This window comes from Photinus pyralis, unplaced genomic scaffold (assembly GCF_008802855.1).
Source record: "Photinus pyralis isolate 1611_PpyrPB1 unplaced genomic scaffold, Ppyr1.3 Ppyr1.4_LG5, whole genome shotgun sequence".
NCBI lineage: Eukaryota > Metazoa > Arthropoda > Insecta > Coleoptera > Lampyridae > Photinus > Photinus pyralis.
Genome location: NW_022170596.1, coordinates 6395041 through 6408933, shown reverse-complemented (window position 1 = coordinate 6408933; position 13893 = coordinate 6395041). Strand labels below are relative to the sequence as shown.

Below are 13893 nucleotides of genomic sequence, written 5' to 3'. Positions count from 1 at the left end.
ACTACTTTGTTTTAATGTCCTACCATTGGTCCTACTTAGTAAAATCGAAACTTTATGGATCGTTTGTAATCTTTCTTTTAAAGGTACAAATGAAAGCCAGATAAGAGAATTACAACATTTATATGTATACATTTTATAAAAGTATGTCACCTGTGATTTAATCAATTATTAATTCAGTGTAGCTTGTAGTTCCTCTCCGGTGCGACACCGTGTTCAAAACGGAGATTGTGATTCAGGCATTGAATTTATAACTATCAATTCAATGATTCAGGTATTTAAAAAAAGACTTTTCATTAATGTGGTTACAAGACACAATTAATGCTTTTGTGTACATAAAGTAGGCAACACACAATACAACCCAGTCCTTAAGGCCCAGTTCACACTGAACGGACCTGTGGCGGAGACGTGGCACAGACTTATGTCCTCTCCGCGCTGCCCCATGCAAACAAACGATGTATCGCACACTGACGCGACGAAGCACGGTCGGCCGCCTTCCCGCCACCGCCACTTCTTTTCCAAGTCGGTAGTGGCGTATGTGTGGTGACGATATTTCATGTCACAATATCGCCTTCCGAATGTGGTTTGTTTGCGTCCCGTCTCCGCCACGCCGCCGCCACAGGTCCGTTCAGTTTGAACTGGGCCTAAGAATGTTTGATTCTTTTATAATTTCATTGCCCATCACAAAATCCTTAAAAAATCGGACATTAACACAGAAACTATACTCTACATGATTTTCTTGTATGGATCCAGCTAGATAGAAGAAAGCAAAGTTATTGCGTTAAAATGTAAATTTAACTACCTAATACGAATTTCCCAGCTGAGTTCAAGATTTAAATTTAAGGATTAATAACAATAACAATAATAAATGACTTTATTTCATTACCTTGCATAAATATATAAATTAAAATAAGCTGTAAATGTAAAACAAACATTTTAACTAAGGTAAAGATAAAACAAACCTAGTGGCGAGGTTCAGCATTGGGAGACTGGAGACAGCTCCTCTTGCTGATCTTTCACCTAACCACGAAAACATAACTAACCAAAAAGAAAAAGATGACAAGTTGTAACGTTTGCCTAGACAATGTAAATTACGTATAATATGCCCTAGCGAGAGGATGAAAGAAAAAGTATGAAGAACAATACAGAAACACACAGTGGGAATAAAGAACAATGCTATAAGAGTAAATTAAAAAAAACTGGAATGGAACCAAACCATGTGGTCTCAACTAGAGGCGCGACTAAATTAACCATTTCAATAAGGTCCATTTTCCCTAATAAAATGTATGTGAAGTTTTTCAGTTTGTTTAACTAGTCCACGGCAATGATTCTTTTACAATAAAATTTGCTTCATGAATGGATGCTATGGTACAATGCCGAGTGCTGTGCGAGGTACGGTGCTTCGTTACTGCCATCGACTTGACAGACGTAGGTATATTAAAACATTCCCCATCGCTCACAATCACCTTCTTAAGAGAGACCTCAATAGATGCATTCAACTTCCACCTTCTAACCTGGACCATTGATTTCGTTTGTGAATAACTGCGTTGTAGGTAACTGAAGAAATGAATTTTAAAAAAATAGACCACGATGACGAACGTTTTACTATAGAAGTAAACCACCCCAAGGAATACATGTCCGCAAAATCACCATGTATACCCAACCGTACACCAATATTTAATCGATCATTAATTTTCGAAATGAACCTTCCATTCCTAATTCTTGGTCGTAAGTTTTAGTCGCCAATTGCCGACGAGTCTCATCGCATCCGTACCCGTCGTCTTCTAGAAACCAATCCCTATAACTCATCACTTTCTGTGCCCATTGGTCTGTAAGAAATATATTTAGGGCATTTGCCGTGTTTGGAAATTTAATAATCTTACCGGCAAGATGAGTTAGAGACGGATTATCGCCTCCGTATTCTTGTGGTAAGACTGACTGTATATCTCTGCTCACATTTTCCTTCCAGTTGGATTCAGTAAACAAATAAACCTGAAAGCAATTATTACTGCTTTGAATGATAACGCTTATTAAATTCCCTAACCCTTTCCTTGAGTTTGTCACTAAAAAAAGGCCTTGCGAAGTTATTATATATTACTACTAAACCTTTGGGGACATTTATGCCAATATGTCCTTTCATTCTCAAAGGATACATATTCTCCATGCATATGGCACATTTTTTTACCAATGCGGGAGTAAATTGCAGCATGTATCCTGGAGTAAGCAATTTGTAATCTGTTATTATTTGAAATCCAGAAATAATGGAATTATCATCTTCTTTCATTAATATTTCAATACTCATAAAAATGGCTCTAATTAACGCAAGGAATGGTAAATCTGTATTAAAAGTAACTAGAAATGTTTTGGGACCAATGTATCCTTCTTCGTTAGGAAGCAGGGTTATACACCTGAATTTGATATGTACTGTACAAATCGTTTGAAATGCCCATCTCACCCGGATTTCAGTAGAAGTTGAATTTCCTGTGACGTAGCATCTCTACCTCGGAAAAGATCTGGAAGTAACGTTCTTATGGTATAGAAATAATCAATCTTTTGCTTTGCTAGTTGAAGACTCCATTTACAGCCACGTAGAAATGTTATTAGGTGTTGGTCGTCTACAAAAAAATAGTTAATTACATAATAAGTCATGAAAGTGGTCGTTTACATGACGCGGAGGCTTATTGAAAAGTATGAGGACGCGCAGCGTCCGAATATCTCTTTAATGCCTCCAAGTCAGGTGGACTAACTGTCATGAGTGACATTATGTATAAAATTTTACCTGAAACCGCCACATGTAGATAACTTTCCCAAATTAAATTATTCATATGTCTGAAATTTTGATACCTAATCACGCATGCTAAAATCACTTTATTTAACTGTTTCCATAGAGATTTCAAAATAATTAAAACAATCAGTGTCATTTTTAATGCAGTTTATGCTTGGTACTTTTCAACTATACAGTCTTTATAACTCGGTACAAAAGCAGGTATCAGTGAAGAAGAGTACCTACGCGAGACCTTGTTATAATGTAGCCGAAGCTGCGGCCGCCGTAGTGCAATATTCGCTCCCCACAAAGTCAAGAAAGATGTACGAAAAGGCGTACAAACCTTTTAATGACTGGCGCAAAACTAAAGGAATAATTACTTCCACACATACTCCATTAATTGTTAGTAATTAAAAGACTATTATCCTTTGTGTAGGTGTATTAATATTTAAAAATATCCACATAGTCTGCATTATAATTATCCAATCGTTGATTTAATAACTTATTCAATGAACGATCTAATTGTTATTTTGCATGTACTAGGACTGTAATGGGAGTCAGGCAAAAATATTACAGTACTAGTCAGGTAAAGATCAACTTTCAAATGTCAAAATAGCTCCGAAATTTAGATTTTCTTGACGGTTTCAGATAAATTATATTTATACATAGGTACGTACTGACATGGGTCATCTAAATAATGAAATTTCCAGTTTTAAAATTTAGTAATTTAATAATTCATATCTGAAAATATTTCTAAACGATCGGTTTTATTGCCAATTTTGGATCTCATCAGACTACTATTTTTTTTAACGGTCTTGAGATTTTAGAACAGTAACAATTAATTTATATCTCTTTAAATTTAATCAGGAATGCGGCTATCATTGTTTATCATTTCAATATCGATATTAAGGCTGAGACTCGACGTAATTCAATTTGATTACTATATGGCATACAAAAAGCTAGATAATTTTCGAAGGTAGGCATATAATATTTTATTAAAAAAATGAGTCACATTCACTTTTAGTCTTTATCGTCGGTGACTAATTAATCCTTTATCGATGTGACGGTGCCTTGATAACGTTTTTGTTAATTATTTGTTAATCAAAGAAACACCAACGATATTTTGTATTTATGTGTTTTAAGTCTGAAAGATACTCTTTATACTGTTAGAATTTTGTAAATTCTTCTTAAATTCATAAAGTGGAAATATAACTAATATAAGAGAAACACAAACTCGTGTGACATTATTCAGCTACGAAGGAAGGGGAGCTGACATCACCACCACTACTGACGTGCGTAGGGTAAAAATATATGTTTGAATTAAATTTCAATGTATCATGCTATGAGATTATTTTAGGGATTATTTTTTGACGTTTCTCGAAACCAATAGAAATGTTCAATTTCAGTCATTCATATACGTTCTAGCCAATCAAAACATTATTATAGTAGGAATAATTTACTTAGATTATTCCCAGCGAGAATTTTTCAATGTACATTGTTTTTTATTGAATTAATATGACAACGTATGGGTATTTTCTTTATCTAACGCGTCTGTCATAAATTTTCAAGAAGTTCGAAGAATGAATCCCAAATGTTTTAGTGAATCATCAATCGATGTCTTACAGCGTTTTCTGAAACGCATGGTTTCAATAATATCTAGAGCTAGGAATGGATTGTGTTGCTTTTCCAATATTTCGAGGCAGGGGTGCTCAAAACGTATACAGTACCCTAATTTCCACTGTAAAAAAATAAAACATATAATATCAATAGTCACATCTTAAAGAATGAATACTTTCACACGGTACCACATTTGGTAGTGAACACACTAATAGATGGCATTCCTAACCTAATACTAATACGAGTAAGTATACAAGATGTAATTCCATTTTAGACCCTAAAAACTATGTAATTCTTACCATTCCTAACATTTAAGTGCGGCTGTTTTTTTATCCATTCGTGAAACATCTTCAAAGTTTCTTTTATCCTTTTAGGATCTTCGTTTATTTCTTTCGCAGCCTTATCGTCTAATTCTTTTGAAAGGGGACGAATGGAATACGTCTCCATGTTGGTTCTGTCGGTGAAACACAGAGTGTTAGCAAAGTATCAACTATCAGTAATTCTATTTGGTGGAATTCTTAGCTTTAAAGATTTGTTTTCGTTACATTGATGGCCATTGTATCGAACCAAGAAACTGGAATGAAATCATATTTCTTGAAAAGTAAATCGTTAATGCCTTACAAAATGACTGTCTATATCTTAGACCTTCAACTGGTAAAAATTATTCTAAACCTTTTAATTGTAGCTAGGTATTGAGAATTTCACATCACATTCGTTAACACTATTTAAAATTGTACGTGGAACTTGATTTACATTAAGAGGACAATAGACGTTAATTTAAATTATTAATTTATTTTAATTAACGCCCATTACGTTAACAATTTTATATCCCGTAGTGAATAGGGAAACTGAAACTGGTTGAGTTGAGCAATATATTATTCTCTACAGTTCCCTTAAATAACAAGTTATTATATATCCCTACGTTGGAAGTTTGGTAATATAAAGGCTTACAGAACATAAATAACCTAACCACCGATGAATGTAAATTAAAGGTACAACAACGCAATTAAAGTTTTTACGTTTATTACAAAGAAAAACGTAAGCTGCCGACACTAATCAAAAGAAGTAATAGGTGAAAATATGCTAGAAACTTTAAAATGTTTAAAACAAACATCAACTACTCTGGTTATAAGAAAATAAAGAATATACACACGTCCTCAAAAAAATTCATTGCATTATTTCAAACTTCTAAAGACTATACTAAATTTTAAAACAACTGAATTAGAGCTATTATTACTATCTAGATTTACTATTTTCCACCATATCTCCGCGTATTTGTTCGTTTGTATAAAATATAGGCCGTCTGCGTTTTGTACAATGTATATAATCTTTGTAATACTTACACATTTTAATTACTTGTAAGTCCTTATTTAATATCAATTTATTTAGAATTTTACTTTGTTTCAAAATATACAAAGATATACATGGTGTTCCATTAAAAAAGGTTACTTGATTGAATATTTTGATAACCCGTTAACCACCTATATTTCTAATTCGACCATTCCAATCGTAAGAAAAAAATGGCTTCATGTTTCATAATTAACCAACGTCGTAGCTGCAATAATACATGGTATTATGTGAGCAAGGCGTGGAACCCAGAAGCACTCATTTGGAAAACGGGCCGAAAAATGTAAACCGTTAATAAAAACCTATAGACAATGCAATTCGCGGACATCAGTCTTTTTCCCGTATCGTATCTCCTCTCAAGAAAAAAACGTCCGGACGTGATGTACACCTCTCTAGTTCGTTGTGTGCTTCGCTATTTATATTAAAACAAAAAGGAAACCAACGAAATTGCACTGATGGGCGTCCTTTTTAAAGTAATAGTAGACCAGCATCTTTTGTTTACACTGGAATTTTGTCTCGGCAAAACGGAACCATCAAAATAGGATAGTTCACTGCTATCTTGGTAACGATTTAAATTCGTCCTTTATCGTTAATAACTTGATCCAACCTTACTATCGGTTTGCAAAAAAAAATTAAATGCAAGATGGGCCTCCCGTTACAAAAAGCAGTAATTTTCACGAGAGACAGAATGACATCCAATAAGTTTTGGATCACCAGAGGAAACATGCTTCTCCATTCGCCAGTGACGGCTCCTATAACTTATGGATCAAGGACTGGAAGAAAGGTTTTAGTGAGTGTAAATCCCACACCTTTTTCGCTATAAACGCAATGCGGAGATATCCCTTGCGCATTCACCAATTCCCTTTAAAAAAGAAAAATGTGCAATGCTCCTGCTATTTTTGTAAGCATAAGTAATCGTAAAATCGTACTGTGAACAGTATAAATATTTTCTGGAGTGTACCTACTCCGGGAAATTGGTGTCCCTGACCGCCGCTGATTTTCTTTTTTGAAAATTCACAGCCCAATTTTTAATAGTAATATATGAAGGACGCTGTTCTACGGTTTCGTCAAAAATTTATTTGCTCGGCAACGCTATCAAAAATAAATTCTTAATCACCGATCGAAATTTGTTTCTGTCAAAATATATCTTTTTCTCAGACATACCTACCGAATTTACAAAAATTTACATTTTTGTTGCAATTGAATAAACATACATCGTACCTACCTAGTTATTGCTACCATAGCTACTAAGTTTAGTTTTGTTTACCGAAAAGTGTCAAGGCTAGCTAGATATCGATGCTTCCTCATACTGTTAAGAGGTTTTTACCATAAGTTATCTCAAACCAAAGGGGATATTGGAATTTGTTATGATTAATAGATCCAATTAGGCCGAGATATAAGTTATTAAATCCAGACTCTAAAAGATAATTATATAGAATTAAAAAGGAACGATTTATTTTTAATACTTGCACTTATTTGTATTAATTACCTACACGTACTTGCATAAACTTCAAATTAAGAAATTCAATTTCCAATATCCTTCAACATTGAAAGGCGGCCTTTCGGTCCAACAGTATCTAAATATAGGTACCACCACAAAAACAAAAATAAACTGTCTAAACCACAAACTTACCGGTATGTTTGTCTCTGAGCAGAAATTAGTGATCAAGATCTCATTTTATGTGATTTTATGTAAAGTCTAGACACAAATCTTTTAGTATACCCCTACCGCGTACGTAATTTATAATGACCTAAAGTCTTAAAGATTATGAATTTACTTACACAACTATTTCTTGTTGCCGTTGACACTGTATAAGTTTTACTACCAAGCTAACAAGCACTGCGATGGAAGAATGTAGACAGGGACCAGTGTTGTGAAAAGTAGGTACCACTTCTGACAGGATAGTAAAAACGAGAACATCACGGTTTTTTTCTTATTATATTAAGGTCATTACTATAATAAAAAGATTGCGGAATATCAGAGCTCGTTATTATTTATAAAGTTCATTAAGCTGGTCAAATTCCGCAAATAAAAATAAAATAAAAGCAAATTGGTAGAATACAGAACATATATTGCAACTTCTCATTGACAAAAGTAATGATCGCCTAATAAGTAAACTCTGCGACATAACCAACATGCCAGGCTCCCTCGTTTCTTTCAAGGAGGACATTACCTTAATTTGTTGGGTCGCAGTTCCAAGTTGCATAATATACCTATTCGGCGATCATTACTTTTGTCAATGACTTACATCTGATATAGGTATTTAAACCATGAACACTGAACTATTAGGGTAAATATAAAAAACCTTACCTTGAGAATAAGCCCAAAGGAAAATTATTACTTTTATATTTATAATACTTTTAGTATTGGAAATGCTTATGTTTTGTATATGGGTATGAAGTTTCGTCAAGCAGAAAAGAAGACAGCGGTGTCGCGTCAAGTGTTGATTGTACCGTACTCGGCCGCAATCGGTAGATTTTGAAAAAGTCGCGGATACGGTCGATACGGTACTTACTTAATAGTGCGCAATGTTTTGTTAATTCCAATCTAAAATTCTCGCACATTACCTTTAATAGGATTACGAGCATGTTATGAGGCTTATTATACATATATTCAGAATAGAAGTGATCCCGGGCGAATAAAGAGGTAATTTGTGTATATAACGGCGTTATACGGTTATCATTTCCAATATCTCCAATGGTTGAAAGGATTGTGAAATCTGTGAATTTTTTTACTAACTTTACGATTATGATCATGTTTCTATCACTGCTCTGTCCTCCTCCTTTACAACCAAAATATCAATTTCTTTAGAACCAGATTAAGCTACTAGGCACGCTCGAAACGTAAGTTTTTTTTCTCTGCTATTGTTTTAGTCGCATAACCTAATTCTGTGTAGGTATTACCTATTACCATTATTATTACCAGAGGTAACAAAAATCAGGATACCTTTCTTCAGGTTGGACAAAACCAAGAATAGCTCTGAAGTGATGGCGTTAAAATTCTACAAGCATCTCCCAGAATCTATGAAAAATTTGGAAAATGCTAAGTTTAAGTTAGAAGTTAAAACACTTCTTTTGAATAATTTGAGGAATTTTTAAGTTTTAAACTTTAAGTTTTTTTATGTGTAATATTTTGTGACGAATGCAAGCAATTTTTTCCCTGTAAGCATAAATATATTATTATTATTATAAACATTATAATATTATATAGGTATATTTTTTAATAGCAACCGCTATGTTTTTATTCCATATTTTTAAACTACGCACCTTTTATCCTGCTGTATCCCAAAAAAGTACACGTTTTAATAATATGTAATGGAAACATCATTACCATTAAAAAATATGCCCTACTTGACCATGCAGAAGTACGCCACTGACCGCAAATTTAAGGTACCTACGTAGATTAGTAGCAAACTTCTCATAATTGTAAATACTATAAAAAGTTTCTTCGCAAAAATTGTAGTTTTGAATGCATATTCAGGGTTCCAGGCAAAATCTCCACTTTGTATATAAGTACCTACCTTCCAATTCCAATGTTGGGTGCGTTCATATTAAAAAGGGTAAATTGCAATTCAAATTAAAAGTGATAAACAAATTTATGTGTAATTAGTCCCATTTTAGTCTCGTTTCACGAACACGAACTACGAATGTCTGAATATCAGTGACGGATTAAAGGGGGGGGGGGGGGGGGATCGCCCCCACCGAGAGCGAGAACAAAATGACACAAAAATGCGTACCTAATTCAGCGGAGTTGGTCAGTAAATTATTTTGTAGGTATCAACCAGTGCTTTTCGAGTTCAAGAAGTACTACACTCTTCTGCGTTTATACCAGTTTCTTTAACAAGGCAATATTTTATTTGTACTTTCACAAAAAATGTACCTTGCTCATTCAATTTTAATAAATTTTATTAATAAATGTTCTTTTAAATAAAGCAAACGAAAAAAATTACGAGTAAATAGTAGGTATATCAATTTTAAAATTTTGATGTAATATCCAAAAGGGCTTTAGTAATTATGTATAATTCCAGAGTTGTAGGTTTCATTCCCTGCATTTTGCGATATAATTTTCCCAAACAGGTAATTCTATAAATGAGTGTGATTGTTTTTCTTTGAAATATTTGCATTTCCAGTAGTTTAAACTAATATTTCTTTACATATAAATTGTCGGTCTAGAACCACTAAATCTGATACTTTTTAAGGTATTCTTTTCAAAAAATTTTCTGAGGAGGACCCGGACCCCCCTCGTCTTTCCTCTTCCGTTCCAGGATTCCGCCCCCACCCACATATTCCTATTAATCCGTCCTTGCTGAATATTCACTTATGGGTGCACTTCTTATTGACTTTCTTTCATTTATAAAAACGATGCTATTTCGTGTTTTGTTCAATAAAAACTGATTTTTTATAATTAATTATGTGATTGTAGAACTAAGCTTTTAAACTAGTAAATAATTGTAATAGTCTCTGGATTTTAATTGTAGGTAAATGGAAAGGTGTCAGGAGATAACGAATGTTTATTTAAATCATTTATTGAACATATTAATACCCAAGATAAGCGTTAACTTTCTTGGTATGTATTATCCAAGAGGTGAAGAGTTTGGCAGAAACGGAAATTTGCTGTACAGGAACCGGCAGGTGAGAAGGTGGGAGATGATACATCCCCACTATTCACATTCGTCTATTGGTGAATCACCTGTTCCTCCTGAAGACTATAAATTGCTCTCGCCTTCTTAACTGCCGGTTCCTGTATATTGGTGTATAGGTACTTTTAATATGAAAATGTTAGTAGATTTTAATTTTTTGTTGATATACGACTAGGTCTTCGTAGATGGATGCTATGATACAATGCCAAGTGCGATGTGAGATGCGGTGGCCACCCACTTTCTAGACGTGTATTAAAACACTTCTCACGGTTCACAATCACCCTCTTGGCGGAGATATTTAATAGATTTACTTTAGAAATAACTAACCACCCCAAGGAATAAAATATTTAATCGATCACTAATTTTCGAAATGATCCTTCTATTCCTAATTCTTGATAAGCTTTAGTGACCAAGGGCCGACGGCTTTCATCGCATCCGTACGCGTCATCTTCTAGAAACCAATCCCTATAACTCATCACCTTCTGTGCCCATTTGTCTGTAAAAAATATATTCAGTACATTTACCGTTTTTGGAAATTTAATAAGCTTACCGGCAATATAATTTAGAGGCGGATTATCGCCTCCGTATTCTTGTGGTAAGACTGACTGTATATCTCTGCTCACATTTTCCTTCCAGTTGGATTCAGTTAAAAAATTAATCTGAAAGCAATTATTACTGCTTTGAATAATATTAATAACCTTATTAAATTCCCTAACCCTTTCCTTGAGTTTGTCACTAAAAAAAGGCCTTGCGAAGTTATGATATATTACTACCAAGCCTTTGGGAACATTTATGCCAATCTGTCCTTTCATTCTCAATGGGGACATATTCTCAATGCATATTACACATTTTTTTACCAATGCGGGTGTAAATTGCAGCATGTATCCTGGAGTAAGTGCTTGGTAATCGGATATTATTTGAAATCCAGAAATAATAGAATTATCATCTTCTTTCATTAATATTTCAATACTCATAAAAATGGCTTTCATTAAAGCAAGGAATGGTACATTTGTATTAAAAGACATGAAAAATGTTTTAGGACCAATGTAACCTTTTTCGTTTGGAAGCAGAGTTATACACCTGAATTTGATATTTACTATACAATCGTTTGAAATGCCCATCTCACTCGGATTTCAGTAGAAGTTGAATTTCCTGTGACGTAGAATCTCTACCTCGAAAAAGATCTGGAACTAATGTTCTTAGGGTGTAGAAATAATCAATCTTTTGCTTTGTTAGTTGAAGACTCCATTTACAGCCACGTAGAAACGTTATTAGGTGTTGGTCATCTACAAAAAGAAACAAAATCTAAAGAATTAAGTCTCCAGTTTTAAAATTTAGTAATTCGGTAATTCATATCTAAAAATATTTCTAAACGATCGGTTTTAGAGATTTCGACTAAAAATGCTAGTTAGGTTGGTGATGTCATCAGACTACGGTTCTTAAATGGCTTTGTAACATCCCTCACTTGCACTCAGATTTATAACACAGCTAGGAGTGCGGATGTCTTTATTTATCATTTCAGTATCGATGCCTCGTCACAGATTAATTTTCTTATATGGCATACAAAAAGCTTTTATTTTTATGGAAAAAATGAGTCACATTCCTTTTATTCTTTATCGTTGGTGACTAATCCTTTATCGACTTGATGGCGCCTTAGATGGCGTTTTAGATGGTACATTGGTAGAGAACAAATTAATAGATACCATAATTTTAAAATACCTATTCGAGATGTTATTCCATTTTAGACCCTACCATTCTTACCATTCCTAACATTTAAGTGCGGTTGCTTCCTTATCCATTCGTGAAACATCTTCAAAGTTTCTTGCACCCTTTTAGGATCTTCATTTATTTCCTGCGCAGCCTTATCGTTTAATTCTTTTGAAAGGGGACGAATAGAATACGTCTCCATGTTGATTCTGTCGGTGAAACACAAGGTGTGTAAAATGTGCACATCATGGCGGCGCCCATGCTAGGGCCATTTCTACCTCTATGCAACTGTTTGATCAGCAGTTCATCTTAATTTATAAGTTCGTGATGTACAAGTCGTGAAAAAAAGATCGTTCCTTCTCGTAAATTTCCTTAACCGTGTTCACTCTACCGCTTTACGAGATGTACCTACACTTCTCTCTAGCACGCTGTGCGCTTCTCTACTTATATTAAGGCCAAAACGGAACCAACGAAATTGCACTGATCGGCGTCCTTTTTTAACCATTAGTAGACCAGCATCTTTTGTTTGCACTGGAATTTTGTCTCGGCCAAAACGAAATCGCCGAAATAGGAGAATTCACTGCTACCTTGAAAACGATCTTCGTCCTTTATCGTCAAAACTTGACCCGCCCCTGCTGTCGGCTTGCAAAAAAATTAAGACAAACTCCCGTTACAAAAAACAGTAAATTTTCACGAGAGGCAGAAGAGCGTCCAAAAAGAAGAAGAAACCCCACGCTTTTTTCGATACAAACACAATGCGGAGATATCCCTTACGATTTACCCAATTTCATTTAAAAAAAAAGGAAATACATCCTGCTATTTCTGTAACGGTAACCACAAGTCATCGTATCGTATCGTGAACAATATCAATATTTTCTGGACTAGTCCGAGAAATTGGTGCCCCTATTTGTATTAATTGCGTGGTTGCATAAACTTAAACTTAAGAATTATTAAATTAAGAAATTCAAACATTGAAAAGCGGTCTTTCGGTTCAACAGTATCTCCTCAAAAACAAAAATAAACTATCTATACTACATATACCATTAAACTTGCTAATAAGTATATGTTTGTCGTAATGGGCAGAAGTGGATGATGTACTGATTCCGATCTCATTTTACCGTACGTGATTTGATCTGTCTTAACAAAGTTCAATGAACTCTAAAACCTAAATAGGAATCTTTAGCATCGGATAAGTGTGCGTAACCATAATGACCTAAAGATCATGAATTTACTTACACAATAATTTCTTGTCGTTGACACTGTACAAGTACCCCTACGCCTACCACGCACCACGATGTAAGAAATGTCGGCAGAGACCAGTGTTGTGGAAAGTAGTTAGGTAGGTACCACTTATGACAGGACAGGATTGTAAAAGCGAGAACATTGCCATTTTTTTCTTATTATAGATAATTACTGTAATAGAATATAAAAAGGTTGCGCAAAATGAGCGCTCGTTATTATTTATGAAGTTTATTAATCTGGTCAAATTCCACAAATAAAAATGCAATGCCTGAAGTAAATGCAAATGGGTAGAATACATATCATGTAATTGCAACTTATGTCTATACGAGTATTAAACATTGAACTATTAGGTAAATAAACAAGCCTTAGGTATCTGGAGAATAAGGTATGACCGTATAACGTAATATGACCGAGATCAGGCAAAGGAAACAAGTGCTTTAAATTGAGTCCGTTAAATTTTCTACTAATAGATGCCTACCTACTTAGCTCGAACCGTCGCCGGCCATCAACAGCCGTCGACGTGACGGAACGGATAAGTGTGCGGCAACCTTAAGGGTATCTGCCCACTACACCGTACCA

At 34.4% G+C, this 13893-nt stretch overlaps 2 protein-coding genes across 2 annotated transcripts; both read right to left on the bottom strand.

Moving 5' to 3' along the window:
- Nucleotides 1-887: 887 nt before the first annotated feature.
- On the bottom strand, nucleotides 888-7655 carry LOC116172776 (alpha-tocopherol transfer protein-like). The gene is made up of 6 exons (XM_031490041.1): nucleotides 7508-7655; nucleotides 4678-4832; nucleotides 2453-2612; nucleotides 2042-2405; nucleotides 1881-1989; nucleotides 888-1826 (listed from the first exon to the last, which is right to left on the bottom strand). The coding sequence occupies exons 2-6, from the start codon at nucleotides 4823-4825 to the stop codon at nucleotides 1675-1677; spliced, it is 933 nt and encodes a 310-aa protein (XP_031345901.1). The 5' UTR covers nucleotides 4826-4832; nucleotides 7508-7655; the 3' UTR covers nucleotides 888-1674.
- Nucleotides 7656-10337: 2682 nt separating this feature from the next.
- Nucleotides 10338-13382, bottom strand: LOC116172350 (alpha-tocopherol transfer protein-like). Its single transcript, XM_031489557.1, has 6 exons — nucleotides 13309-13382; nucleotides 12127-12281; nucleotides 11492-11651; nucleotides 11082-11445; nucleotides 10916-11024; nucleotides 10338-10861 (listed from the first exon to the last, which is right to left on the bottom strand). The coding sequence occupies exons 2-6, from the start codon at nucleotides 12272-12274 to the stop codon at nucleotides 10713-10715; spliced, it is 930 nt and encodes a 309-aa protein (XP_031345417.1). The 5' UTR covers nucleotides 12275-12281; nucleotides 13309-13382; the 3' UTR covers nucleotides 10338-10712.
- Between the last annotated feature and the right edge of the window lie 511 nt (nucleotides 13383-13893).